The 27899-nt window shown below is 34.8% G+C and overlaps 1 protein-coding gene and 1 long non-coding RNA gene across 11 annotated transcripts; one reads left to right on the forward strand and one right to left on the reverse strand.

Moving 5' to 3' along the window:
* Positions 1–2172: 2172 nt before the first annotated feature.
* LOC6523764 (paired box protein Pax-5) lies at positions 2173–27550 on the forward strand. 10 transcript variants are annotated; one of them, XM_002099603.4, is made up of 13 exons: positions 2174–2550; positions 5782–6157; positions 7847–7987; positions 8061–8099; positions 16008–16173; positions 16669–16866; positions 20983–21428; positions 22361–22449; positions 23342–23591; positions 23728–23826; positions 24299–24793; positions 25720–25827; positions 25994–27550. In XM_002099603.4, exons 2-13 carry the CDS (start codon positions 5809–5811, stop codon positions 26155–26157), a joined length of 2544 nt encoding a protein of 847 aa, XP_002099639.1. In that variant the 5' UTR covers positions 2174–2550; positions 5782–5808; the 3' UTR covers positions 26158–27550. The 10 variants fall into 10 exon arrangements, with proteins under 10 accessions (XP_039233051.1, XP_039233054.1, XP_002099639.1 ...); XM_039377116.2 differs by having other exon boundaries at positions 8064–8099; XM_015191461.2 differs by having other exon boundaries at positions 2182–2248.
* LOC120322152 lies at positions 11277–16334 on the reverse strand. The gene is made up of 3 exons (XR_005561941.1): positions 16258–16334; positions 15979–16185; positions 11277–11616 (listed from the first exon to the last, which is right to left on the reverse strand). It is a non-coding gene; the product is annotated as an uncharacterized LOC120322152 (long non-coding RNA).
* Positions 27551–27899: the final 349 nt, after the last annotated feature.

Raw genomic sequence — 27899 nt, forward strand, 5'->3', positions numbered from 1 at the left:
GTATAGCAGAAAACATAGTTAGTAGTATAAATATGCAGTATATAACATAATAGATACAGCAATGGCATTTCCAGTACCTAGAGCTAGCAGCCAAAAACAACCAAAAGAAACGGCGGAAAAGCTGTCTCGGTTGGCTTGCAGACCGTGAAAAGCCACGAGCCACGATTGAAATACCGAATTTCATACCAAAAACATATGAATACCGATTGTTTATATCAAAAGCTATCAGGCGAATTCTACAAAAAAAATTTGTGTATACTTACTATATGTATATGCACATAACCATGCGCTCACACGCATACATAGAAATGGTTACTGCCAGTTTCTTATGGGCAATGACCAAGCAACTAAAGGAAAAACTTCAAAAAAAAAAGTGGAGAATATTTTTTAGAGAACTTAGATTGGTCAGAAACGTTTAAATTTGTCTGTCCTCTCTAAAACATATATGGTAATATAATAATATCTGAGATCATTGAACTTTTGCTAGTTACTTATTGCCAGTTTTGATACTAACGCACTTATTAACCACATAAAATGTACATATGTATATACGAAGAAAGGAAAATTAACACAGGCGCGATCGGAGGGTAGGTTTTTTTCCGGTCCGGTCTAACAGGTGTTCCACAAATAAAGCGCGGGCAACAGTCAGAAAATTTTCTTCGATTGCCAAAGAAGGCAAGGGATGACGGTAAATGAACACCTGAATATTCTGTTGAATACTCTACATAATTCTGTAAAGCATTACATTCTAAATACATTTGTTGCATAGGAAAAGGCGTTTTGCTGTATTTATGGTTAGCGGTAAATAGGGTTAATATCAAAGACCAATAGCAAACACCTTAGTATCCTATTTCTATGTCACGCGCCTGTTAATTCTGATACAGTATTTTTATATACTAATAGTTTTCCTAAATAAAAAAGTTCGTATTTGTTGTAGTTTTTCAAGTGTTCTCTTTCTTATACTATACTAGCACCAGCCAGCTCTAGATTTTGAAACGGTTGGGTAATCTCTCTTCTCCCTTTTGTGTAGTTTTCAACGGTAGTCGAAGATTTAATGGCACGCGCCGTCTTCGCTTTAATAGTTTGAGTACTAGCAGCCTGCTTTAAGTCGTCGATGAGGGATACCAATTTAACTTTTTCTGGGGTTTACTAGTCTGACAAATATGTAGATTTGTTTTGTATAGTAGTTTTGCAAGTATACAAACTGTATATATATGTATATATCGTAAGGTACATAAGGTACCGACTGTACTCCTTTCATCTATATTATATGAGTTGTCTACAAACGCACATCACACTTTTTAGATATATGTATATACAAGTATTTGGTCGCTTGTCAACCTGTAGAATGCAGGTCACTCAATGTTATAATACAACGCGATCTAGTCAGTATAAAGGGGGTTGATTATTTATATAAACTTACTTAGCTTCCGTTCAACACAATATAGTTACTTCAAATGTAATACATACATACATAGTCTTGTATGCACTTTTCGAGATCCGGTTGTCAAATGCCAAAAGACAGCAAATATGTGACTGAAAATCGGAAATCATCAAAACAATAAATATAGGCCTTTAATGAAAAACAATTTAATGGATATTGGTCAGCAAAGCCTTAAAAGACCTTTAAGCAATTAGATAGGGTTAGGTTTATGATATCGTGGTCTGCAGACATATGAGCGAACAGACCGAATTGGTTAGTGATCATGATCACGAATATATCAAAAGCTACGAAACGCTTTCTTCTTCCTGTACATACCTTACAACGAATTCAGAATACCCATTTGCTGTACGAGTAACGGGTATAAAAACACTCCAACACTCTGATCATGAAGACCAAACTGTGGAAAACAAGAATAACCTCTCATACCTTCTCTTTCAGTGACTTTAACTAATTTGTTCTCTTTCTTTCTCTCTATCACTCATTCTGTTTGAAGCGGCGATCGTATTTCAAACCCAGCTTTTGCGTCCGACTAACACGCTATGTCTCCCTATTAGTCGACAGCCAGTTGAGTGCAAATGGAGCCGACCAACCGTAAAGCCGACTTGGGCCAAGTTTTGAGAGCGACTCAAATACATAAGCCATCATAAACGCACTCGAAAAAGTGGTCGCTTGAGTTTGAGCGATGTAAACGGCTTCCGTCGTCCATTGCCATTCAACAATTTAGTTTCGCTCGAGATCTCTTGGCGTACGCTTCAAGATCCACCTGAAAATCGTGTTACTTCGTGGATTTATAGCCAACAGGTGGTACGCGCTGTCTTGTTATCTCTCAAGTACCGTATTGGCTTAGATCCGTAAAGTCAGTGATATTAAGAGTGTATAACGATAACTGACATTGCATTGTGATTTGAAACAGTGACGTTCATTAACTGACCATTTATTTAAATTATTTTATGTTTACCAATCTTTAAAATATAAAAATAGTTAGTGAGTAGACTAAATCACTTTTAGTTTTAAATATTATGAAGGTGAAAATAAATTCTTAAATCATCCAAGTTATTTAACATTAAACACTTGAGACGATTGAGTTCGTCTTTTAATAAAAGAGGGTAAGCCGAATTTAAACAACTTATATTTACCCACGCTCCTGACCTTGGAATTCTTGTTTTCTCTGTTTTCATAGACTGTCTTAAGTATTCTGGCTCTCCATAGCTATTATCCGACTGGAGTGTGTGAAAATACGATTGTTTTTCCCACTTTTAATTTTGTTGAATTGAATGTAGTATGGGTTATTACCCAGTATTCTGCCTGAATATCAGTTTGTGTTGAAAAGAACAAAGTAAATAAGCCCCAATGACCTCGTAGCAGGACCGATGTGCTAGACCGTGACTTTTAACTATATATTTTAAATCCACAAAATGTAAATAATTGAAAAATACTCTATTCATAAAATGTTTGTGTTCTATTGTTTACCCATTACTCGTAGAGTAAAAGGGTATACTAGATTCGTTGAAAATAAGTAACAGGCAGAAGAGTTTCCGACCATATAAAGTATATATATTCTTGATCAGGATCAATAGCCGAGTCGATCTGCCCATGTCCGTCTGTCTGTCCGTCCGTCCGTATGAACGCTGAGATCTCAGGAACTACAACAGCTAGAAAGATTAAGCATACAGACTCCAGAGACATAGACGCAGCGCAAGTTTGTCGATTCATGTTGCCACTCCCACTCTAAGCCCACAAATCGCTCAAAACTGCCACCCCCACACTTTTGAAAAATGTTTTGATATTTTCTCATTTTTGTATTAGTCTTTTAAATTTCTATCGATTTGCTAAAAAACTTTTTGCCACACCCACTCTAACGCCCACAATCCGCCAAAAACTGTCAGTGCTAAAGAGTCGCCTTCACCAGCCGAGTAACGGGTATCAGATAGTCGGGGAACTCAGCTATAGCGTTCTCTCTTGTTATTTCATGTAAGTGCTACAAAAATTATAAAAGTCAGAGGGCATACTTTTTATTTATCTATTACCGTATCATACTTCCGTAATATATTTATAAAAAACAACTACTGTATACCGAAGAAAATTTATATGATATATTATTCCAATAATGTTCGATTTTTGTATTCTCTCTCTTTTATTTTTCACTAAATTTTTGACTGCTTCAAAGGATACTTTATGATATTGTCTTAATATATTGACTAAAGCTTCATGTATTCTCTCTCTTTTATTTTTCACTAAATTTTTGACTGCTTCAAAGGATACTTTATGATATTGTCTTAATATATTGACCAAAGCTTCAAGCAGCTAGTTAAAATTCTGAGACGATATGGCCTAGAAACCGACGGACTGACATGGCTATATCGACTTGGCTGTTGATTATTTATATAGTACATAAAGTATCCTTTACTGCGTTGCAAACTAAAAAGTACCGATGATGGTACAAGTTAAATATGTCAAACTAAGTCAAATCCTCCGTTATGACACAGTGGTTCATTGGGATTTGACGCAGTGAGTGAATGTGTTAACCTGTAATAATTATGATAATCAATTTATCCATCATAATAAGGCATAAATAACTATTGGTAGTATATTATATCATATACTACTATTCTTGATCAGCATCACTAGCCTAGTCGGTCTAGCCATGTCCGTCTGTCTTTCCGTGCGAGAACTATAAAAGCGGTGCTAGGTTGTTTGCGAACATTGCGTGCAGACACTTTAAATGTTTTTTTTATTAAATTCTATCGATGGGCCGAGAACTTTTTTGGCACTCTCACGGCAAAAAAACGTTTAAATGTTCTTACCGAGAGAATGGATCTAGTTTTTTTTAATCATTTATTTCAACTCCCCTCTGCTCCTAGCTGTTTAATGGGTATCTGATAGTCGACTATATCGTTCTCTCTTATTGGGCTATTATTGAAACTATAAATGTTAAAATAAAGCAGATGGTCTAAACGAACACATTTCTTCTCATACCCATGTACGTAGCTCGTTCATTTTGCTATATTGACCCTTAGGGGAGTGATGGTTCCAAAAAGGTCAATTAACAACAGGTGAATGAGTGCTAGCAAACACGTTTGCGCGGGTTCAGCCTTTATTTGGCGGGTATAATGTGCACCTTGCTCAAAAAAACAAAGGCAGCACAGACGTACAGTTTACATAAGCGGGAAATGCAATAGTCTTCTGTGTGCCAATAAAGGCACAAATAAAAAGTGAGTTTTACGGTTAAATAAACTTAAAATTTCATTAATTTGTTAAATTAATTTTTTTTTTATTAAAATAAGATAACGAATGTTTAAGATTATGTTATTTTACCATATATACTGCTATGTAAATAGTCGAAAAATAATTGAAAAGAATAGTATTGTTTATATTTTACTTATTTCCTGCCAATTTCTGACAACAAAATTCCTAGCACTTCCTAACACTAGCTGAGTAACGGGTATCTGATAGCGAGGAAATGGACTATAAAATTTATTGTTAGTCATAAAATTTATAAGTTGGTATACACTAGATTTCTGACAACATACAAATTTGGTTCATAGCTCTTGTTACTCGTAGAGTAAAAGGGTATACTAGATTCGTTGAAAAGTATGTAACAGCTAGAAGGAAGCGTTTCCGACCATAAAGTATATATATTCTTGATCAGGATCAATAGCCGAGTCGATCTGGCCATGTACGTCTGTCCATATGAACGTCGAGATCTTAGGAGCTATAAAAGCTAGAAAGTTGAGATTAAGCATGCAGAGCCCAGACGTAGTGCAAGTTTGTTCACCCATGTTGCCACGCCCACCCTAACGTCCACAAACCTTCCAAAACTGCCACGCCCATACTTTTAAAAAATGTTTTGATATTTTTTTAAATATTAGCTATTCTTGTAAATTTCCTTCTTTTTGCCACGCCCACAAACCGCCAAAAACGGTCAGTGGGAACTCGACTATAGCGTTCTCTGTGGTTTTTTATGCCAAACATATGTATGTACTTTGTTTGCTTTCTTCAATTTATTCCAGAGTAAAGGATTTGTTGAAAAGTATGCAACAGGTAGAGGAAGCGTTTTTAAGCATATGAAATAAATATTCATAACTCACTAGCCGGAGTCGACCTGCAAATTCTAAAGATGCAGTTCCAGGGTACGTCAATCTTAGAAAGTAGCTTCGGCCACATAACGCCCACAAGCTGCCAAAAAATTTTTGGTTTGCTTGTCATTTTATTATCTGTCTTGTTGTTTGCGGACTTATTCATTTTTGCGTAACTACATAGGTTAAGTACTTTGAATAAGCTAACTTCTCTGCTCGTTTCTTTCATAATAAAATAACAAACAATTTTCTTTATTCTAGGAACTTAAACTCTCTATTGAATCCTTGATGCTTATAATGGATGTACAGACATCTTCACATCATAGCCACGGGCTCGGGACACTATCACATGAGCTCCAACATCGTATTTTACAGCCGCACATTCTACACTTAAGTCAAGAAGAAAGCCCTAATACAAGTACAGCCCAGCTAGAGCACGATTCCCAAAATCTGCAACAACATCACCTATCTCATCATCAGCAACATGTCGTTTCTCCGACTTTGCACAATTTACAGAACTCCCGCACTGGTGATAGTCTGAGCACTACTATCAATACTAATCAAAATCGGCAAGGTCATCAACATCTTTCCGGAAGTAACGTGTATACCTCACCCCAAATGGAAGATAAGTCAAAAGGTAACCAAAATACTCTAGAAGAAAACATTTGCGACCAGTATATAAATTCTTTACCTGTAGAAACAGCCCAGGCGGTATAGCAATGTCCGTCTGTCCTATCCGTCCTTCCCTTTTTACGCAAACTAGTTTTAGTTTGAAAACTATCTGCATGAAACTTCTTGTCGGAGCCGCCCAGATCATAATATTATATAATAAGCTGCCAAAGAAATAATCCGACGAATTGTACCTTCTTTTTTTTTATTAAAGAGTATTCTAATTCGGTATACAAAATTTTTTTTGATAGAAATAATTTTGGTTGTAATTTAACTAGCATCATAAGTCGGAAAATGTGTGTAAAATTAATTGAAATATTTTGCTAGTTTCAGTTTCAAATGAATTTAAGTCCGACGACTATATTGCCAAAGGAAAGACCAAACAAATAATTAAAAACTTTAAAAAGAAAGCTATAGTTTCGTTTTTGGTCAAAGTGGTTTCTACACCAGTATCGGTGTATCGGTGCTTGCTTCCTTTTATGTTTAGATTTTAATTTTCAAAAGGGAGCATAATTTTTGAGTTTTGTATTGTAAACTTTTTAAATTTAAATTCTTATAAATGTACAAAATCAAACTTTTTTAGAAAATGACAAAATATTTAAATTGATATATTCTAGTTTACATTACGATTAAACTTAAACAAAAGATTAAATTTTCATGTCATTAATATTTGTAGTGGATAAGTGATGACCGGCAAAAGGAAAAGATGGTAATTCAAGTTGCAACCGTCCAAAACTTAAGAACAATAGCTATTGCTGGGGAAGAGAAGGGGAAAAACGCGATTGAAAACCTTTTATATCCCCTTCCAAGATTTTGCTAGTGGCACCAGTAGACGTAGAAATCGACTCTTCTTGAATTCATATTCAAGTTGTATGAAAGCTTCAGGGACCAGAAATTAAAAGGTGTTTACTTCAAGTCACGGAATTTTCGGTAAAGGGAAATTTCACATGTTTCCATTGGAATGTTCCACGATTTTCCTCCTCGAATTCTTTAACAACGAATAATATACATACATATATTGTCGTTTTGTACACTAAAAAAATCTGTAGAAATTTGTTCCTCCCGAAAATGATTTTTCACTTGACTTTAAAAATTTTAATTCCATTTTATTTTTTCACAAAACTTGTTGGAAGTAAAGATAGCATTTGATAATGTCTTTTTACCGACAGTAAAGAACGTGGATATGATATACAATCCTTTTACTTCATAAAAGGCCGGTGTTAACTTTTTTAAGATTTTTTGCGTTTCCGTACTTAAGATTTTTTCCGTATACAAAATATGTATACCCGTTAATCGTAGACTAAAAGATCATACTAGATTCGTAGAAAAGTATTTAACTGGTAGAGAGAAACGTTTTCGACCATATAAAGTATATATATATATATATTTTAGAGACATAGACAGAATATTTTCTTCCAAATGTTGCCACGCCCATTTAAACACCCACAATCCTTTAAACTGCCACACCCGCGTTTTAAAACTTTTTTTATTGGGTTTGCCAGACCCATCGATATGAAATTTCTCGTTCGCACTCCGATTTGCTGAGTTGAGTAATGAAGTTCTCTACGCTGGCGTTCTATCTGGTTTTTAATTCATTTTTAGCAAAAAAAAAAAGTAAAATATCAATACATTAATGTCTTTAAATACTAAAATCTAGCGAACAAGTTTGATGAATATTCAAACAGGATACTGATCAACGTTTCGGATACGAATACGACGCCATCTGCTAACAATTTCATGTCACAGGCCCAAGGCGTGGAGTGGATAACAGCCATGAACGAAGTTCCGAACGGGGCAGGTACCAAACTGACATCCGTGCTTATATTTATACCTATATTTAAATGGAAAATATTATTAATATATCTTTTCAGAAGACTCACACAGTTCGCAGGGCAGTATTTCTGGTGATGGTAAGATAACTTTATAGTTTTCCATAAATATACTTAGACAACCGTGTGACCGAATAGCACAAATACCCATATCCCACGAATCATTCATACTGATTTTTGCATCAGCAAAGATTTCTCACAAAGCTAAGTGACCACCACCGGATCAATTTTCTGCGGCTTAGTTGGAATTGTCTCAAGTAACTGCGTGCCTAATTGAAAAAAAAAAACTTTGACCGCAAAGCTGTTTCCTGGCTATGACACAGTTCCTTTTGTTTCTTGTATTTATTTGGTTTGGGTAATGGAAATGGTCATTGGAGACTGGACCCTGTTCCCGTCTTCCCACTAAGTTGATGATCGTACAACATCAAGATCTGATTCACATTCAAATTAAAGCACAAATGGTGTATGATTACAACGCCCCTTATTATCAGGATATATAAAAAAAATATAATAGTAACTCAGCACCGACTCCGTAACCACAAATGTATGGGAACACAGATTACTCCGTGAGTACAACTTAAATCAACTGAAGGCAGCGTACCTTAGGTACCTACTTCCGGTGCTAAAGGATTTTTTAATTTAAATGAACCATTTTCAGGCATGGTAGTTTTAAATTTGATACTAGTCACTATAAAGGCGTTCTTTGTTTTGCATGATTTTATCAAAATGCCAAAAAGTTTGTTTGTTTAGAGTTTAGAGTTTTAATTATCGGCGGATGATTCTTCCTAAACAATTTCAATATATCTAGAAACACATGGCTTATGTGCGAGGATGTGTAAAGTGCGGTGTAAAAAAGGTTGGTTTGATAAAGACAACAAGTAAAAGTGTCAGTTAAATAAACAATTGAATATTAATTTCAGAGTAGATGTGCATTTATAAAACGTAACAGGTGTGCTTTTTATATGTTGGTGACCACTAATATAAACTGAAAATGTGGTATTATATAATCAAAGATACAAATAAAAATGTTATTATGTGTGTACTTCAAAACAATTAAATTCAAAGCTTTTATGAAACGTTAGACATGTATATGCATTTCCGGATTATACTATGTATATCAAAGAAAAAACAAATTTAGACAAAGTAAACAAAGGGATACGTTGGGTTCAAAAAAAAAGTTGTGATAATAACTTTTTTAACTCAAAATAATTTTGCATTTGACTTTATAAATATACTATATACAATTTTCTAATTAGCCCATAAAGAGTGCCGAATAAGTATTTACTACTAAATATACTATGACTAGAAGTAGTTCGAAAAAACTAAGTATTATCATTTATATCTTGATAAACATACATTCTGCTGTTTTGTAATATTACTACAAAAAACTTTTGGAAAGCAAAGCATTTGACTAGATCTAGACTTCGAAAGTATAAACAAAAGTGTAAACTGCAGGTATGACAATATAAAACAAGAGAGCATGCTATAGTCGATTAATATAACTATCATATCCAATTACGCAGCTAGTGGGAGTGGGAACGAGAAATTTCAACATAGAATATTGATAGAAATTTATAAATAAATAATAAAATGAAAGAAATGCCAAAAGAGATTGGCCAGACAAATAATAAAACGAAAAAATCAATAAAAAATTTTAAAAAAATTAAAAATAGCGGGCGTGGCAGTTTTGACCGGCTTGTGGGAGTTTGAGAGGTCGTAACATAAAGTTTTGTAGCAAATCAATAGCAAATTTCAAGACAAATAAAAACATGAAAAACATGAAGTCTCGGGCGGTTTTCAGGCGATAGAGGGAACTCTAAGGGAACTTAAGCTGTGTCTATGTCTCTGGAAAATGCATGCTTAATCTAACTTTCTAGCTTTTTTAATTTTTAATTTCTGAGACCTCGACGTTCTTACAGACGGACATGGCCAGATCGACTTGGCTAATGATCTAGAATAGATATACGTTTTATGGTCGGAAATGTTTTCTTCAACCTGTTACATTTTTGAACGAATCCATTTACTTTACGAGTATCGGGTGAAGCTATGAACAAGAGAGACGATATGCACCTGTGCACAGTTTTTCTTTTTTGGTATATCCTTAGAAATTTGCATATCAAATAATAAAATTAAAACAAGAGAGACCATTCCTGACTATCTAATACCCGTTACTCAGCTAGCGAAAGTGCAAAGGAGAAATTTCAGCACGGACAGTTAGAGTTTTTCGGCAAAACAATAGAAATTTACAAGACTAACAAAAAATTTAAAATATTTTTCAAAAATGTGGACGTGGCAGTTTGCGGCGGTTTTTGTTAGAGTGGGCGTGGCAACATGGATCAATAAACGTGCGCTGCGTCATTGTCTCTGGAGTCTGCATGCCCAATCTCAACTTTCTAGTGGAAACTTCTAGTGAATATGCAAACAAGAAATTTTCTGGAATATCGGTAGAAATTGGGCAAAAAAAATAATAAATATAAATAAAAAAAAAATTTTTTAAGTTTGTGGGCGTTAGAGTGGGCGAGGCAAAAAGATTTTTGGCAAAACGATAGAAATTTTCAAGAATAACCAAAAATAGCAAAACGTTTTTCAAAAGTGCGAATGACAGTTTTTGGCGGTTTGTGCCCGTTAGAGTGCGCTTGACCACATCAGTTAATAAACTTACATAGACACAGGCTATGTATGTATGTCTCTGGAATCTAATCTCAACCTTCTAGCTTTAAGAGTCCCTGAGATCTCGACGTTCATACGGACGGACAAGCAGACGGACATTGCCAGTTCAACGCGGCTATTGATCCTTAATATATGTATATACACTTTATATAATCGAAAACGCTTCCTTCTGCCTGTTACGAAGTTTTCAACGAATCTAGTATTCCCTGTACTTTACGAGTAACGGGTATACAACACTATTAAAAATCATAAAAATTATGGGCGTGGGGAATCTGGCTTTAAAACTACTTGACAAAAAAATATATATTTTTGCTGCTTAAATACATTTCTGTTTCATCATTATTAATATATTTGGTAAGCATTTAAAAATTTAGCAAATTTTAAAATTTCAATTAAAAATGTTTTTAATGTCTGGAGAAAAATAGCGACAATATTTTGAGGCAGATAACGCTATCAACAGTAATTTGCGGTAAAGAGACAATTTTTAAGGTAATACTGCCTACTATAATACTAATACCAATACATTTATGCTTATCCTTTAGACCATGAGTACACAAGTTTGGGTAGATAGGTAGGTAAGCAACAAGATTTTTATCCAGATAGTCGGAAAGGTGAATTAGGTTACATTTATTACGTTATTTTTGAATACATTTTTAAAACTTATTAGTTCTATTTATGATTTTACAAAGATGAAATTATTTATAAAATTTAATTGGGTTGGTATCGGAGTGTTGCAAAGAAACGGCTGCGTGTTATGCAAGAGTGAGAAAGAGATGTCGAAATACACAGGGGCTACATGTTAATGGAGTGGGCAGGGAGGTGTGCTGTGATTGGCGCCGTTGCACACGATGCCAGACCTTCTTTGTGGCTATTGGTTGATTTCGTGGCCGCTGGCTTGCTCGTTCCAGTCCCAAATGTGTTTGTGCTTCTGTTAATGTCAGTCAAAGACAGAGGGAGAGCACATGCATAAATTAAAAATTAAATAAATATTTTTAATACTTTGATTAGCAGGTTTAGTGTTTCTTTGACTTTTGGCATAATCTCTATAAATTAATTGTTTTCAGAGTGTGCCAAATTGTGTCATACTGGCACTAGGCACAAAACCTAAAATTGCCTAAAAATAAACCTTTTCCCATCCACACAAAAGTTGCCATGCTCAGAGCGATTTTATTGGCCACTACAGGAACAGCCACCCAGTATCATCGTTTGGCGATGCTACGCCTTAACCTTCCCCGGCTTAGGACCGTCTTCATTGGCTGGCTGCAGTAAGATGAAAACGCCAGACCGAAGTCAACGGCAACCGATACGGGTGGGCGGAGCGGTCGCGTTGTGAGTGTAAAGAGAACGACGTATTACCAAGGACATGCATACGCCCACAGCTTCGCACGTGAAGTAAAGATAGGGACAATCAAAAATTGTAGAAGTAGATAAGAATAAGGAAATCGTGCGCAGAATCTCTGCGGCTGGCAGCAAACAGTCCGGAAAAAATGGTTAGCAATATTTTACGGTACACAAAACGAAAGAGAAAACACGCTTTTAAATAAAAGAAAAAATAATGTCAATGGCTGGCCAAAAGAAGACCATATCTTTTGAATAAGCCACAGCAACGAGAGTGTTCCGTCCACTTTACTTATGCAAAGAAGTAGACAAACGAAAATCAAACTTCATCTTCAAAAGCCTGTCGATGGACAGTACTTTTCCAGAACGTCAATCAGAACATCGTTGCTGCAATCGGAGCACTTCTAGCTGTTCCGGCATCGATTACAAGTTCGGTTTACCGTTACGGTTTGCGGTTGCGGTGCGATACGTGTGTCACGCTTGCAGATAAATCCCACCCTTAAAAAAACATTTAATAAAATGGTGCTCAAAGTGAATACAATAATGTGATTGTGTCTTAATTTTTGGTTTGAAAAAGAATATACAATACTACTTTTCTATTCTGCGATGGACCTATCTACAGCTTATCGCTACAACCAGAACATGATGGAATATTATACATGTAATACAAATATTTTAAACGCAATTGCGTCTTGCAATCTCAAAGTACAGAATTTAACTTTGTGAACTTTGAAACTGTTGGGGCCAATGGCGCATAGTGCACCAACTTTATGCCGAATTCGATGATAATTTAGTTATTTTTTAATATTGCTACTAATCGACAAAAAATTTGAAAAATGTTTGAACGCCTGCCACAGCTGTTTTTGTTTGATATGCTACTGCATGAGTATACTAGATTTAAGTATCGTCTACATAGCGTTTGATTGTTTCATGCTATGGCCACGCCCACCTTTCATTTAATTTTAAATTTAAATTTTATTTTCTGGAATTGTTATAAATATTTTTATTTATGTATTTAACATTATTTTTATTACTTAATAGCTTGATTTCTATGGTGGCTATCTAGTGACGAGCAAGCGGAAACAAAAACATTTTATGCATTTTTGTGACATTAAGAACAACAATGCCCATATTACGGTCTTTTTGAACAACAGATATTACGCTGAGTAATTCACAATGGGTATAGGTCAAATCTTCAGCTGTTAATTTTTTATACCCGTTACTCGTAGAGTAAAAGGGTATACTAGATTCGTTAAAAAGTATGTAACAGGCAGAAGAAAGCGTTTAAAGTATATATATTCTTGATCAGGATCAATAGCCGAGTCGATCTGGCCATGTCCGTCTGTCCGTCCGTCTGTCCGTCCGTATGAACGTCGAGATCTCAGGAATTACTAAAGCTAGAAAGTTGAGATTAAGCATACAAACTCCAGGGACATAGAAGCAGCGCAAGTTTGTCGATTCATGTTGCCACGCCCACTCTGACGCCCACAAACCGCCCTAAACTGCCACGCCCACACTTTTGAAAAATGTTTGGAAATTTTTTCATTTTTGTGTTAGTCTTGAAAATTTCTATCGATTTGCCAAGAAACGTTCTGCCACGCCCACTATAACGCCTACAAACCGCCAAAAACTGTGTTTAAGACTCTCCTTTTCCCTTCCACTAGCTGAGTAACGGGTATCAGATAGTCGGGGAACTCGACTATAGCGTTCTCTCTTGTTTTTATTTAAAATTGTTCTATTTAAAAGATACAAAAAAAACAAAAGCTCTCTGGCAAACAAAAATATCCCAATTTCGTAGTGTGTTTTATTCTTTTGAATAAAGGCGCATTAAGTTGCACTTCATATTTTTGGCTTTAATACTAGTTCACACGATTACCAAAAGCAAAGCTGTTGGTTTTGTGGTAGCTCTCGAGGTCCACATACCGCAATATATCGAATTCTTCCATGTCTGTCGGACTTCAGAGTTTAGTACGGTAAGCGTAGAGAAATGTTTTTGCAAAATTTATTGGTATTCACCAAAACACAAATAAAAATTTTAAAAATCGAAAGATATGCTTTGAGGTATTTTGGCGAAAGTGGCACAAGAATTTGCATGCTTTATCCCAATACTCTATTATAAAAGGTATCACTACAATTTGCCTTCTTAACTAATTACAATTACAGAAAGAATTTTAAAAAAGGTTCGTTGGGTTAAAGGAACAAAGGTTAAGAAAATACTACTAATAAGCCTGTTGCCGGTAGGGCAACAACTCCATACCTGTTTTGTATTTTTTTTTTTCAGAACGTACCCACGCTTACTATTGCACACTTTTAAATAATGTGTTTTTTTTTCATTCTTCTAATTGTCAATTTTTATTGATATCCCAAAAAAGTATATTCCCCAAGACTATAATGCGATTTTTAATTAGTTTTGACCATTTCTATCGGTATATCAAAAACATTAGACACCCAATCACACACAAAGTATCACAAATTACCAAGAACGGTAAAATCTACACTTTTGATTTTCTTTAATTTATTATTTGAGTTCTATCGATAGGACAAAAATTGTTAAAACATTTCCTTTGTACTTCCACTACCTGAATTAAATGTATCTGATAGTCGAGAAACTCAATTATTTAGCTCGATAAACTAATTAAAATCAGGAAATCAGGAAAATAACACATTAAGAATAAATTGAAGTAAGCACTGAATATTCGAATTAATTGAGAATCCTACAGTCATGTTTTTTAAATTAGGTGTGACAAGCGTTCTTCGTTCACTTGCAGTATGTTTGTCATTAATACTTTTGCATTCATTCTATATGAGACGTGCGGCTTCCTTTGTTTTACATTGGCTGGGAATCGGTTGTATTTTACGAACTAACGAAGATTAATATAAAACGATAAAAACAAGAGTGAATGGTATTGTTGAGTTCCCCCAAAATCAGATACCTGTTACTCAGCAAATTTCCACATTTTCTGGAATATCGGTAGCAATTTGGAAATTCAAATATTGAAATAAAAAAAAAAATTTTGTATTTTAAAGTGTGGTCTTGGCAGTTAGATGGCGTGACGAAATATCAAAACATTTACCAAAAGTGTGGGCGTGATGGTTTTGGGCGGTTTGTAGGCGTAAGAGTGGACCTGGAATCATTTGGAAACCTCATGCTTAACCTTAACCTTCTAGATTCTATAGATCCTGAGATCTAGGCGTTCATACGGACGAAAATGCCTAAAATTGGATACGAACAGGAGATACGCAAGCATCAAAGCGCGTGGTATAGCAAGATAAAATTGAATATTTTATAGAGTGCTTCTAATAGTTATACCCCTTACTCGGAGAGTAAAAGGGTATATTAGATTCGTTGAAAAGTATGTAACAGGCAGAAGGAAGCGTTTTAGACCATAATAAATATATATTCTTGATAAGAATCAATAGCCGAGTCGATCTGGCCATGTCCGTCTCTCCGTATGAACGTCGAGATCTAAGAAACTATTAAAGATAGAAAGTTGAGATTAAGCATGCAGAATACAGAGACATAGAAGCTGAGTAAGTTTTTTGACCCATGTTTCCACGCCCACAAACCGCCCAAAACTGCCACGCCCACACTTTTGAACTTTGTTTATTAGTATTGTAAATTTTTATCGATTTACCAAAAAACTTTCCGCCAAGCCCACAAACCGCCCGAAACTATTATGTCCACACTTTTGAAACAATTTTAATTTTTTTTATTTAATTATTTTTTTCTTTATTCCTTTATACCTATTAACGGTATCTGATAGTCGGGGAACTATAGCGTTCTCTCTTGTTTTAACTGGATCAGAGGTTACATATCTTAAGCCGGTTAAAATATATCTTATTCTAAACTGAATAAAGTTTGCAGCGTTACAAATTTTTAAATTTTTTAATATTTTCAGTATATAAAATTTTGTTTTGCAATATTTAATGGCAATTGAATATCAAACTTTACCATAGCTCCACTTAATTTCTCTTAATTAGGTCATGGAGGCGTTAATCAACTTGGTGGCGTATTCGTTAATGGTCGCCCACTTCCCGATGTCGTTCGTCAGCGTATTGTGGAGCTGGCCCACAATGGTGTCCGCCCATGTGACATATCACGTCAGTTACGCGTTAGTCATGGTTGTGTGTCTAAAATCCTTTCAAGGTAATAAAACACCTAAATAGAACGATTTTGAAAAGTATGTAGTGCATTACAGGTTTGGTTATTAATCTGTTATGTAATACTCACTCAATTTCTATTCCATTAATTTGCTAGTTATTTTAAGACCTACTGAAGTTATGATATAGTCGTTTGATGCTTGTCAAATTAGGCCGGAAATTTTATTTTATCGAAAAACTAGCCTATTTCCTATTATAATAAAACTAACATAAGCAAAAGTGGTCCGAGTTATATACTACGTTCAAGGGAAAAAAAACTTTTCATATATTAAACTTTAAAACTGAAAGATTAATTTTCGCGGAATCGTACGTGCGGACAGACAAATCGATTTGACTGTTAATACTGATTAAATATAAATACACTTTATATGGCCGCAACTGACTGCTTCAATGCCTGGCCAGCTTCGGCAGAGGTATAATAGGAATTTTAATGATGTATTTGTTATTTTGATTGCTAAGCTATCCAATCCTTTACTTTCAGATATTATGAGACTGGTAGTTTTAAAGCTGGTGTTATTGGCGGCTCCAAACCGAAAGTGGCCACTCCTCCGGTTGTAGATGCAATAGCAAACTATAAACGCGAAAATCCCACAATGTTTGCTTGGGAAATACGAGATCGACTTTTGGCAGAAGCTATATGTTCCCAGGATAATGTTCCCAGTGTTTCTTCTATAAACCGGTAAGAAAATGTTAGAAAATATTTTTAGTCCCAATGAAACCTAATACAGATTACAACGTATGTATATGCGCACATCCGTTATGGGGATGGGATCTAAAGTTTGTTTGCTGTCATGCTGTTAACATCCGTATCCGTTTCCTTAAAAACTAAGCTTGAAATGAACCCAACTACAAGCAGTACTGAGTCTTTATATTCTACCAAAGCGTTCATCTAATAAAAATATCTAAGTAGTTTTTAGCGTTCATAATTGTGGCACAATGCTTGACACACGACCACAACACAAGCCACTTTCCCTTCTGACATCCGGTGTGGCTTTATTGCCGACAACATCATCGTAGAATCTTGGCCGTGCCACGTGGCAGTTCCGAAATCGACACTGCCCCACACTGCTATAATTTACGCGCATCCATTTTGACCATAATTTATGTTGGTGGCATTCAACGATGCTACAGAGAGGCAGCTGCAAAAACAGCTAAATATAATTCTTTTATTTTAAAGTAAATTAACATTTTAAAAATGTCATAGCACCAGGCTTCAGCAGAATATGATACAAATGCAACGAAATTGTTTTCTTCATTTCGTTGCAAATAAAATATTATTAATCCCCACTGGCTCTTAAAGTTTTACATTTATACATCTATCGCCCTTTTAAACCAATTTAGTTTCATGAAAACCTTTTATGCTATATTTAAGTTAGTAGTATCTTTCGATTAGAATAACACTTTTATATATAGTAGTGCTATTTATACCCGTTACTCGTAGAGTAAAAGGGTATACTAGATTCGTTGAAAAGTATGTAACAGGCAGAAGGAAGCGTTTCCGACCATATAAAGTATATATATTCTTGATCAGGATCAGTAGCCGAGTCGATCTGGCCATGTCCGTCTGTCCGTCCGTCTGTCTGTCCGTCTGTCCGTATGAACGTCGAGATCTCAGGAACTACAAAAGCTAGAAAGTTGAGATTAAGTATACAGACTCCAGGGACATAGACGCAGCGCAAGTTTGTCGATTCATGTTGCCACGCCTACTCTAACGCCCACAAACCGCCCAAAACTGCCACGCCCACACTTTTGAAAAATGTTTTGATATTTTTCATTTTTGTATTGGTCTTGTAAATTTCTATCGATTTGCAAAAAAACTTTTTGCCACGCCCACTCTAACGCCCACTCTAACGCCCACTCTAACGCCCACAAACCGCCCAAAGCTGCTACGCCCACACTTTTGAAAAATGTTTTGAAATTTTTTCATTTTTGTATTGGTCTTTTAAATTTCTATCGATTTGCCAAAAAACTTTTTGCCACGCCCACTCTACCGCCCACAAACCGCCCAAAGCTGCTACTCCCACACTTTTGAAAAATGTTTTGATATTTTTTCATTTTTGTATTAGTCTTGTAAATTTCTATCGATTTGCCAAAAAAAATTTCTGCCACGCCCACTATAACGCCTACAAACCGCCAAAAACTGTCTTTAAGACTCTCCTTCTCCCTTCCACTAGCTGAGTAACGGGTATCAGATAGTCGGGGAACTCGACTATAGCGTTCTCTCTTGTTTTAATATGATTCCGTTCACAGTAATTATAATATTTATAAGCTAGCAAAGACATCTATAAATTTCATACAAAAATTTAAGTTTAAGAAAAATTTTTGAAATTTTAATCTAAATTTAAACAAATGATTACAATTTATTATCTGTTGATCGAGTATTACAAATGGCAAGTCGCACTTGATTCTATTTTTGCAGGCTAAACAATTTAATTGGAATTATAATTTTTAACCGTGCCCGACACGTGCAGCCATAATCAATTCGATTCGTATTACCACTAGTACCCCGCAAAAAGTAACAAAAGTCTAGGCTGGCATGTGGCCGTTGGTAATGCAAAAGTCGCGACGGACAAGGGTAATTCATGGCATAATCAAGGAAAAAGAAAAAATTTCATAATGCGACAATGTGTGATGTGATGGCACTTGAGCGATTATTAGGGTGGCGGTGATTCAATCGAATAACAATTGTGCGTACGGCGGCGGCAAGACTCCCCCTTATACTGATTCCCAGGAGACTGTCACTTAATAAAGTGACTTTCATAGCACTCAACCAATTTTAGTTTTCAGCCCTCCACTCAAATACATTGAAATGTGCATGTGCGGGATGTACTTTTCTCGCATCCCAAACATATGTCTCAATTGTGTGCACTGTCCATATATCCAATTGCTCATCCCGTTTCAAGCTAGTACTCAAAAAAAAAGAAAACCTAAAACTGTTGTCTTCAGGACACAAACTGGGCAGAATTAACTTCTGCCCTTACAACCCTCTGTAGCATATGGTTACCTTAATCTGAAAAAAAAATTGTCAAATGTACTTAAATCAATGCAATCCCTGAAGTCCAATGATTCTTAATAGGTGCACTAGGTCGCCGCGATTTGTAATTATAAAAGTTTATAGCAAGAGTGTAAAGAAAACACCGACTCGACCGGCTTAGCAGCCCTGGAGTCTGCATACCTTATCTATGCCGCTTAGACGGACAGCCAGAAGGATAGAAGGACATTGCTGTATGGATTTTGCTAGCAGAGCTGACCAAAAAGATATGTATACAGTAGAATCCAGTTATAACGACTCCTCTTATAGCGTCAGTCCGGTTATTCCGACGGAAACTCGATGGCTTGGTTGGTCACCATACAAAGTCATATAAGGACCTCCGGCTAGTACGTCTCCGCTTTTAGCGACAAACCGCTTATACCAAGACGATTTTTCAGAATTCAACCGGATATTGCGACATTCCAAAAAAAATACAACGAAATAATGCCGACAATTTTAAGAATCTAACGACTCTGTTAGAAATTAATGCAACTATCAGTAACCGACGTCACAAAAATGTTTATAGCGTGCGTGTGCAGACCTCATGCCTATATTCCATGAGATGTCTCGTTATATTTCTAGTTTTTTCTTATGAAAAACCGTGTTATTTAATTAAATTTATTAAATTTTTTTGTTTTATTTAAAAATTAATTTGTTTTATGTTAAAACATATTACGAACATGGCGACCATAAAATAACCAAAAACAATTTTTTTTTTACACCTTTCTGTTAGTGCGTCTTCCGGGTATAACAACGTAAAATCGTCGGTCCCTTGAAAGTTGCTATAACCGGATTCTACTGTATATCTCGTCCGGAACCTTTCCTTTTATTTGCTATAGTATTTGTTCTTAGTCATTTGTTATAGTGTTTATAGTAAATTGTTTATATTATAGTATCGTATTATTAAAATTTTATTGTAATTTGTGTTAGTTCTATTCACGCGTCATGCAGTTTCGATTCAAATAGCTTTGGCACTACCATTATAATGCCCAAAAATTACACATCTCTGTAGAGACACCCAGAAGTACTTCATAATTTAAGATTTTAAATCGTAGGTAGTAGGTAATATTACCGCTAAGGTGATCGTGGCCAACCTGGAGAACTTTCCTTTGAACTCGACTATAGAGGGGTCTCCTGTTTTTAATTTTTTATACAAACCGAACTGTTCATTGCAGTCATACGAGAATTCTTGATTTGGTGATAACTATGTTACAAGAGAAGGATCACTTGCTCATTCGTTCTGGTCAAATCCGTCTATCCGTATAAACGCTGACTATAAAACCCAGACGGTTTCTATTGATCAATCATATTCTAAAGACGAACACGCAGCGCATCTTTAGTTCAGAAGATAAACACGCCCACTCTAACGCCCATATCTACCGCTCCCACCCTTTCAAAAATTGTTGGATTTTGTTTTACTCAATCTTTTGTCTTGCCAATTTTTATCGACATTCTGGACACCATTCTGGTCAAGCGCAATCTAACGGACAGAAACCGCCAAAAACTATTTGGCTCATATAGTTTAATTAAAATTGTTTTCACCAGACTATTTCATAGGCTTACCAATTCTATTTCTACGCTAACAAAATGTTGAACTTTGTCCTTAGCAATGTTTCTGATAGGAGGAAAGCAACTATTGCGTTCTCTCTTGTTTTTCAGTGCGCGTAAACACAAATTGCTAGAGGGGTATTACTTGTAGAGTGGATTGAGTTTACCAACTAATTTTTTATTTAAGTCACTAAAATTCGTGTCACTCATTTTTAGAATTGTAAGGAATAAAGCCGCCGAGAAAGCCAAACACGTTCATCATCACCAGCAGCACCATGTTCCACAGAGTCTCGGAGGGGGACATATTGCAACGGAAAGTCTTGACAGCAGCACTGGAACGAATGGGGAACCGCAGCCACCAACTAGTAATAGCAGTGCTAATTCCGCAAACACAAACGTATCGGCTACGGCGAGTGTACACGCATCTATTCCGACGTCAGGCACTGATTCTGTCCAAGTTTCAGTCGGTCATATCATTGGCAATAGCAATGAAACCAGGCATATAAACTCAGCGACTGAACAACGAACGACTGGATATAGCATAAATGGAATTTTGGGAATACAACATGGCCACCACTCTCACAACAACAATAACAACAGTAGCCTAAACAATAACAATAACACGGAATCAAGTTGTAAACGCAAAAGAATTGAAGCTCATGGTAAGTTTTTCTATAGTGAATATGCCTTTAAACTATTTTAAAAACAATTACTTAATATGTGAACAACGGAAGAAAAGCTTAAAAAAAAACACCGAGATAATCTACGTGTGGTAAAAATATGAAACACGAAAACAAAAATTGCCTTGTGGTGTCGTTACTTTAGATATTTTGCACTGGTTGGCGGACAAACCAAAAAGATTTAATCTTATTTGATGCTTATTTAAAGCAACCCTCACGTTGCTTATAATAATTCCAAGCTGTTCAAAATATCCAGCTCTCCTAAAAATGTTATTTCAAATTCTTTTGGGAATAAACTGCCATTCACTTGTGGCAAATTTGTTTCAATAAAACAGATCTTGGCTGAAGTGGTAATATTAAATGCATTAAGGGTTAAAGCCAAATGAACAACTCAAAACCATTTCGGATAATTTTTTAATTTCCTTGTGTTTTTTGGTAATATTTAAGAAAAACACTATTGTGAGTAAGATGAAAAAAACAATTAAAACGATTTAGTAAGTGCCCCATTGCTTAGGTACTAATTAAGAATTAGGTATTGATTAATTTCATAGTAAATCGTTAAAAAGCTGATGTAATTTTTGTAGCCAAACGGGCGAATATAGGTTTGATTAAAAAATAGACTGACCGCCAAAAAATGTCTTTATATAAATTATCGGGAATAAGTTGCTGACATTGTGAGGGGTATGAAACAACATCTGGACTATTACCCATTACATTATTCTCCGCAAGGGTAAACAAGCAAAATATATGAAACATCGTTATAAGGGTGCTTGATGTATTTATATTTGCATTACCGTCAATGAAATAGTTTCTATTAACTTACAAACGCACTTAGGCGGCACGTGCATATAAAAAAATGACTTTTCTTCACCAAAATATAAATAAAAAAAATTATCTGATTATTCAAATTTTAGATGAGAACCGTGACGCAAATATACATTCCGAAGATGATGGAAAACGGCAGCGTATGTCAACGTACAGTGGCGATCAACTGTATCCAAATGTGAGTGTTTAAATACTTGAAACATATATTTACACACGTTGATATTATGTATTACGTAAAACAAGAGAGAATGCTATAGTCGAGTTCCCCGACTATCTGATACCCGTTACTCAACAAGTGAAAATGCGAAGAAATTTCAACATTAAATTTTTTTGTAGTTTGTGGGCGTTAGAATGGGCACGGCAAAAAGTTTTTCTACAGATCGATAGAAATTTACAAGACTAACAAACATGAATCAACAAACTTGCTCTGCGTCTATGCCTCTGGAAACTGTATGTTTAATCTCAGCTCTCTAGCTTCTTTAAAATTATTTATATTATAAATTATATGGTCGGAAACGCTTCCTTCTGCCTGTTACATACTTTTCAACAAATCTAGTATACCCTTTTTAGCTTACGAGTAACTTAGTAATAAAATAACTTATTAATAAAATAATTAATTTATATATTTAGACCAAAGTTCTTTACTTGTGGTGACTTCAGTTAATCTTTTAGGCATACTGCCCACAACAAATTGTTGACCATTTCTTTTTGGGAATTCGTTTTCATTCCGCTGAAACACGATCCCAAAGCCTACTTTTCACGATTGACTAAAAATTTTCAAATATGTCCGGGCCTTTGGGATGGACACTCTGTTAACTGAGCACACTTTTCGTCAAGCTCACAACATTATTTTCGATTTTCTCTTTCTCAGTTTTACTTAGCAAATCCACAAATTCTTTAAATTTTGTAAATAAATCACATAAACGACTTGGTTCGTTAATGCTAATTATACCCGTTACTAGTTTCCGAGTAAAAAACATTTTGCTACGCCCACAAACCGCTAAAAACTGTCAGTGTTAAAGAGCCTTCTTCCAGGAAACAAATAAAACTAAGTCCTTTTTGTATTTCAGATTTGGTCAGGAAAATGGTGTATAAAGGATGAGCACAAGCTCCTTGCCGAGCTAGGCAATTTGACAACAGGCACCGGAAATTGTGCTGCTGCAGCCTACTACGAAGCATCGAACGGATTTTCAACAAACCCAATAACAGGATCTGGTCCCACAGTATCTGGCAGCGATACTTCTATGTTGTACGACAGTATTACAACGATTTCGCAAACTCAGAGTTCACTTTATACACCAGCAATCGGACCTTCAATTGGTAAGTTATGCTGTCCATAGTTTTTAAAATCATTTTCGTTCTTTCATTGTATAATTATTTGTTACATTTTTGTTAATATAATTTCCAATTTATTTTTTCCTATATTTATTTTCCTTTGTAAACGTAACCTGTGAAGGAGCCAGTTCGCTTACCCCGTTAGTTCCTATTAGTATGCATGAAATGAAGTTTAGCACAAATTCAATACAGGAACAAACAGTCCCTCCTTTTTACACAGGTAAGGAACGAAAAAATTGGTGAATTTTGTCTAGTCCTGCTAGTTTTAAAGCTTAGAAGGTTATTAAATAAAAACAGAATTACAGCTCATAACCCCGTTTTACAATTCGTAAAAAAAAGGGCATAGTAGTTTTAAAACTACTATTATTCTATGTTTAGTCAGATCTCTGGCCAGGATACCTATTACACCTAAATGAGAGGTTATTTAAGTTCAATCCGCATAACAGCAAAAGCTTGCGGCATTTTAAAAACTCATCGATAACGACAGTAAATTTGATTTATTTATTAAAAGATACAAACTTGCAAATACGTCTTCTAGTCATTAACATCGAATTTTTTTTCTTTATAAAAAAAGAACATACATATGTTGCACTTATACGAGGAAAGCAAAAAACATAAAATAGCACTACATTTTTACGATACAAAAGTATTCCAAGATTAGATATCTTTTAATTCCATTGCATATATATTAGCTCTAGCATTTGACGGAAACTACACATCAATGAACAGTGTGGAAACTTGTTCATCCTTAGTCGGGCAAGAACACATTGTTGTGACAGAAAGCTCGGATCCGACAATTCTTTGCCCGATTAGTACTAGGATTGCGCCAGACAATACGGAAAATAATAGTACCTGTGTTAAGGAGTCCCTGACTAATAGTGATGGAGGCAGAGAAGATAATAATACGGAACCTGAAAAGTCCAACTCTAATTCGCAATCCAGTGATCATATTGCTTTGCCACATCTACATCATATAGAAGAAGAGCAATTGAGAGGAAATAGGCGATCACACTTAAACACAAGTACACATCCATCTTCTCTAATACTTCTGCAGCCGAGCGGAGGAACATCGTCACTAAATATAAGCCCGTCTGACAATCGATCAGACGTTGAACTCAATCTAAGTAACAACGTAGGTCTTTATTCAACACCTACAGTGCTGCCAAGTTTTAATCACTACTCCGCAGGCAAGTTAATAATATATGCGCACAACGCATCTTAGATGGTTATCCCATAACTTTCTCAAACTAGCACCTTTCTTCTATTGCACAAAACTGGTCTTGGCATTTTTAAGATTAAACCTAACTGAAATCTAAAATAATAATAAAAAAAGACAGAATGCTATAGTGGAGTTTCTCGAATATCAAATACCCGATACCCAGCTGGCGGCAGTGCGAAGTAGACATTTTGAAATTTTTGGTAAATCGATAGAAATGGGTGAGAAAATAATTAAATCACAAAATTTTTGGTAAGCGTGGGCATGACAGCTTTTTATCAATTTGTGGGCGTTACAGTGGACGTAGCAAAAATATTTCATAGTTCATAAATAGTTTCATATCGATTAATAATACATTTTTCTTAAGTGTGGGCGTGGTAGTTTAGTGTGGTTTGTAGGCGTTATTTTGCGCGTTTTTAATCTGAACTTCCGAGAATATGGCCAGATCGAATCGCCTAAACTGAATCGGAGTCTGAGGAATATGTATATGAACTTTAACTCTCTCTTGGCTCGGTTAGTGACCGTTATCAAGAATATATACATACATATATCCTTATGTGGTCTACATAAATATAAAAGAACGACTAACATTTTAACAAGCAGCAAAGCTACCAAGCTTGCACTTCATAACCACCTAACGGCGTTTACATAAGCTTATATCTCTCTGACTTCATATTTACCAGTAATTGAATATGAATACAATATATGCACCTTTACTTTATTAACCATTTAAATATATTTTTATGTTAATACACTTTATAAGCAAAACGTAACAACAAAAGTTTAATGTTTGTTTCATATTATAGGTTTAACTTAATTTATTTATTGACTATTATTTAATTTAAGACTATTATTTATTATAAGGCTAAATAAACAAAAGTTGTTATTAATTTTCAGGCTGCAGCTCAGTTGGGCCCGGCTCAGATTACGCCTACAATCCTGCATATACACAATATGGCGGAGCTTACGGATCCTATGGTTATGGCACTGGCAGTGGCTTGATAAGTAATTAATTTTATTCTTTGCTTCTTAGAGAAGTGGTCGTGCTGATGATGGGTATTGACATAGAAGCCCAAGGAGGCTGTTTTTTTTTTTTATTAGTGATATTTCCTTTTCCTTGAATATGTGATTTTTGATCCTCGCGTGTTAATAAAGTTTATAATTATTCCAGATTCGTCCTACTACTACGAGAGCGGTCAAACTCAGTTACCATTAACACAAGATCTGCGTTCACCTTTAGCTGCAACGCGCGCTAACTCTCTAGCATCAGCTGCATCACCTGGAAGCGGAAGTGCGTGCACAAAATCCGAATCGTCGGACATTTTTCTTGCTTAATTAAGCTTAATATATATATATGGTAACTAAGTTTAAAGTACTCACATCACAGATACTTCATTTAATTTACATAAATAAAACATAACATTTACATAAATAATTGATCTTTGAAATGTTTAGTTATTGTTAAATTATTTCTCAGTGTTTCTTTTTACTGTAAATACTCACCACCAGTAAGATTTACAATGAATCAAATTATACAAAAACTTAATAACAACATAGTTTGAAAATGCTAGATTAAATGAGAAGAATCTCTAATTTTTCTCTAAAAATGCATTTATAGGAATTTTAATTAGAATAATTTTTAAACTTTATAACCTGTATTTTTCCTCTCTGCCCAATAAGAACGGGACTTTTTAAGCATATACAAGCATACAAACATCACAATATTTTAAAAAAAATTTCAAAAGGAAAACTAAAAGATTATTGTTTATTTATTATAAAAACTTGCATTTATTGATAAATTTAGGTTACAATTTAAGAAGGTATATTTATAAGAGAAGAATATAAAATATTACAAAAATAGTAAACTACTGACTACTCACTTTCATATGAAACCAAAATGCCCATTAAGGCAAAATTAACCAAAAACGTTAGAACGAAAGTTTAAAAAACTTCCGAAATATCTTTAAATTAAATATTATTTAAGCAACAAAATTAAATTTAATGTAAAAATGTAAATATTTAAATGACTATTATAAAATAAAAGCGTAAATATAAAAGTCTTTGCACAATTATACCTCGGTGCGCATCTTATTCAAAAAACTATAATGTTATTAACTATAATATAACATTTATTTCACGTTAACTAATCTACAATCTGCAATAATATTTTTTACATTATTTGTACTATTATTTTTAAAAAATTTTGGTTTACTGAACGATCAAGGAAAGATGCTTTGATTGGTGAACTAAAAAAATGAGTTACTTTGGCAAAAAGAAATTTTGTGCAAACCTAATAACACACTTCTTTATTAAAAGCATTTCTACAGTTTTAAAATAACAATTAACGTTGAAAACGTTTATATATATTTTACTTGAAATTTTATTTTTGTTTAGAAAAAAAAACGGCTACCACGCACAAGGTTCTCTTGGCCTTTGTAATATACACGTCTAAAATTAAAAACTTGGAACATTAGTTCATGAAAGAATGGCCCATTAATTTAAAATTATATTAATGCTTTCAAATTAGTGTTTATATTCTGTATTAAAATACTCTAGTAGACTTTGAACACAATTTTTAATTTAAGTTCTATTCGTTGTTTAATAGATTTAGACTTAAGCTAGTTTTAACAACAAGTTATAATAGGAAAGCACAAACCAAATTTAAATGTATTTAGACATAAACATTTATGTATCTTAATAAATTGACAAGTTAAGCAAATAATATAAACATTTCGTATTTCAATTTTTATATTGTATAGCGACTCCGTATCTCAATTGTTATATTATACAGCGACTCCGTAACTAAGTTCTTATATTATACAGCAACCAGAGCAGCGCTTTTACGATATAGTCGGGTTCCCCAACTATCTGATACTCGTTACCCAGCTAGTGGAATTGCGAAGGAGAGACTTCAACACTGACAGTATTTGGCGGTTTAAGTTTTTTTTTTAGCAAATTGATAGAAAATTTTTAAGACTAATAAAAAAATTTAAAAAAAATATTAAAACCTTTTTCAAAAGTGTGGCGTGGCAGCTTTGGGCGGCTTGTGGGCGTTATAGTGGGCGTATACATGAATC

Source organism: Drosophila yakuba, chromosome 4 (genome assembly GCF_016746365.2).
Source record: "Drosophila yakuba strain Tai18E2 chromosome 4, Prin_Dyak_Tai18E2_2.1, whole genome shotgun sequence".
Classification (NCBI taxonomy): Eukaryota; Metazoa; Arthropoda; class Insecta; order Diptera; family Drosophilidae; genus Drosophila; species Drosophila yakuba.

Coding starts and splice junctions, on each gene's coding strand:
- LOC6523764 (XM_002099603.4), top strand. CDS start 5,809: ATGCTTATAATGGATGTACAGACATCTTCACATCATAGCCACGGGCTC. Junction 16,174..16,668: donor GTGTCTAAAATCCTTTCAAG/GTAATAAAACAC, acceptor CTTTACTTTCAG/ATATTATGAGACTGGTAGTT. Junction 16,867..20,982: donor AGTGTTTCTTCTATAAACCG/GTAAGAAAATGT, acceptor ACTCATTTTTAG/AATTGTAAGGAATAAAGCCG.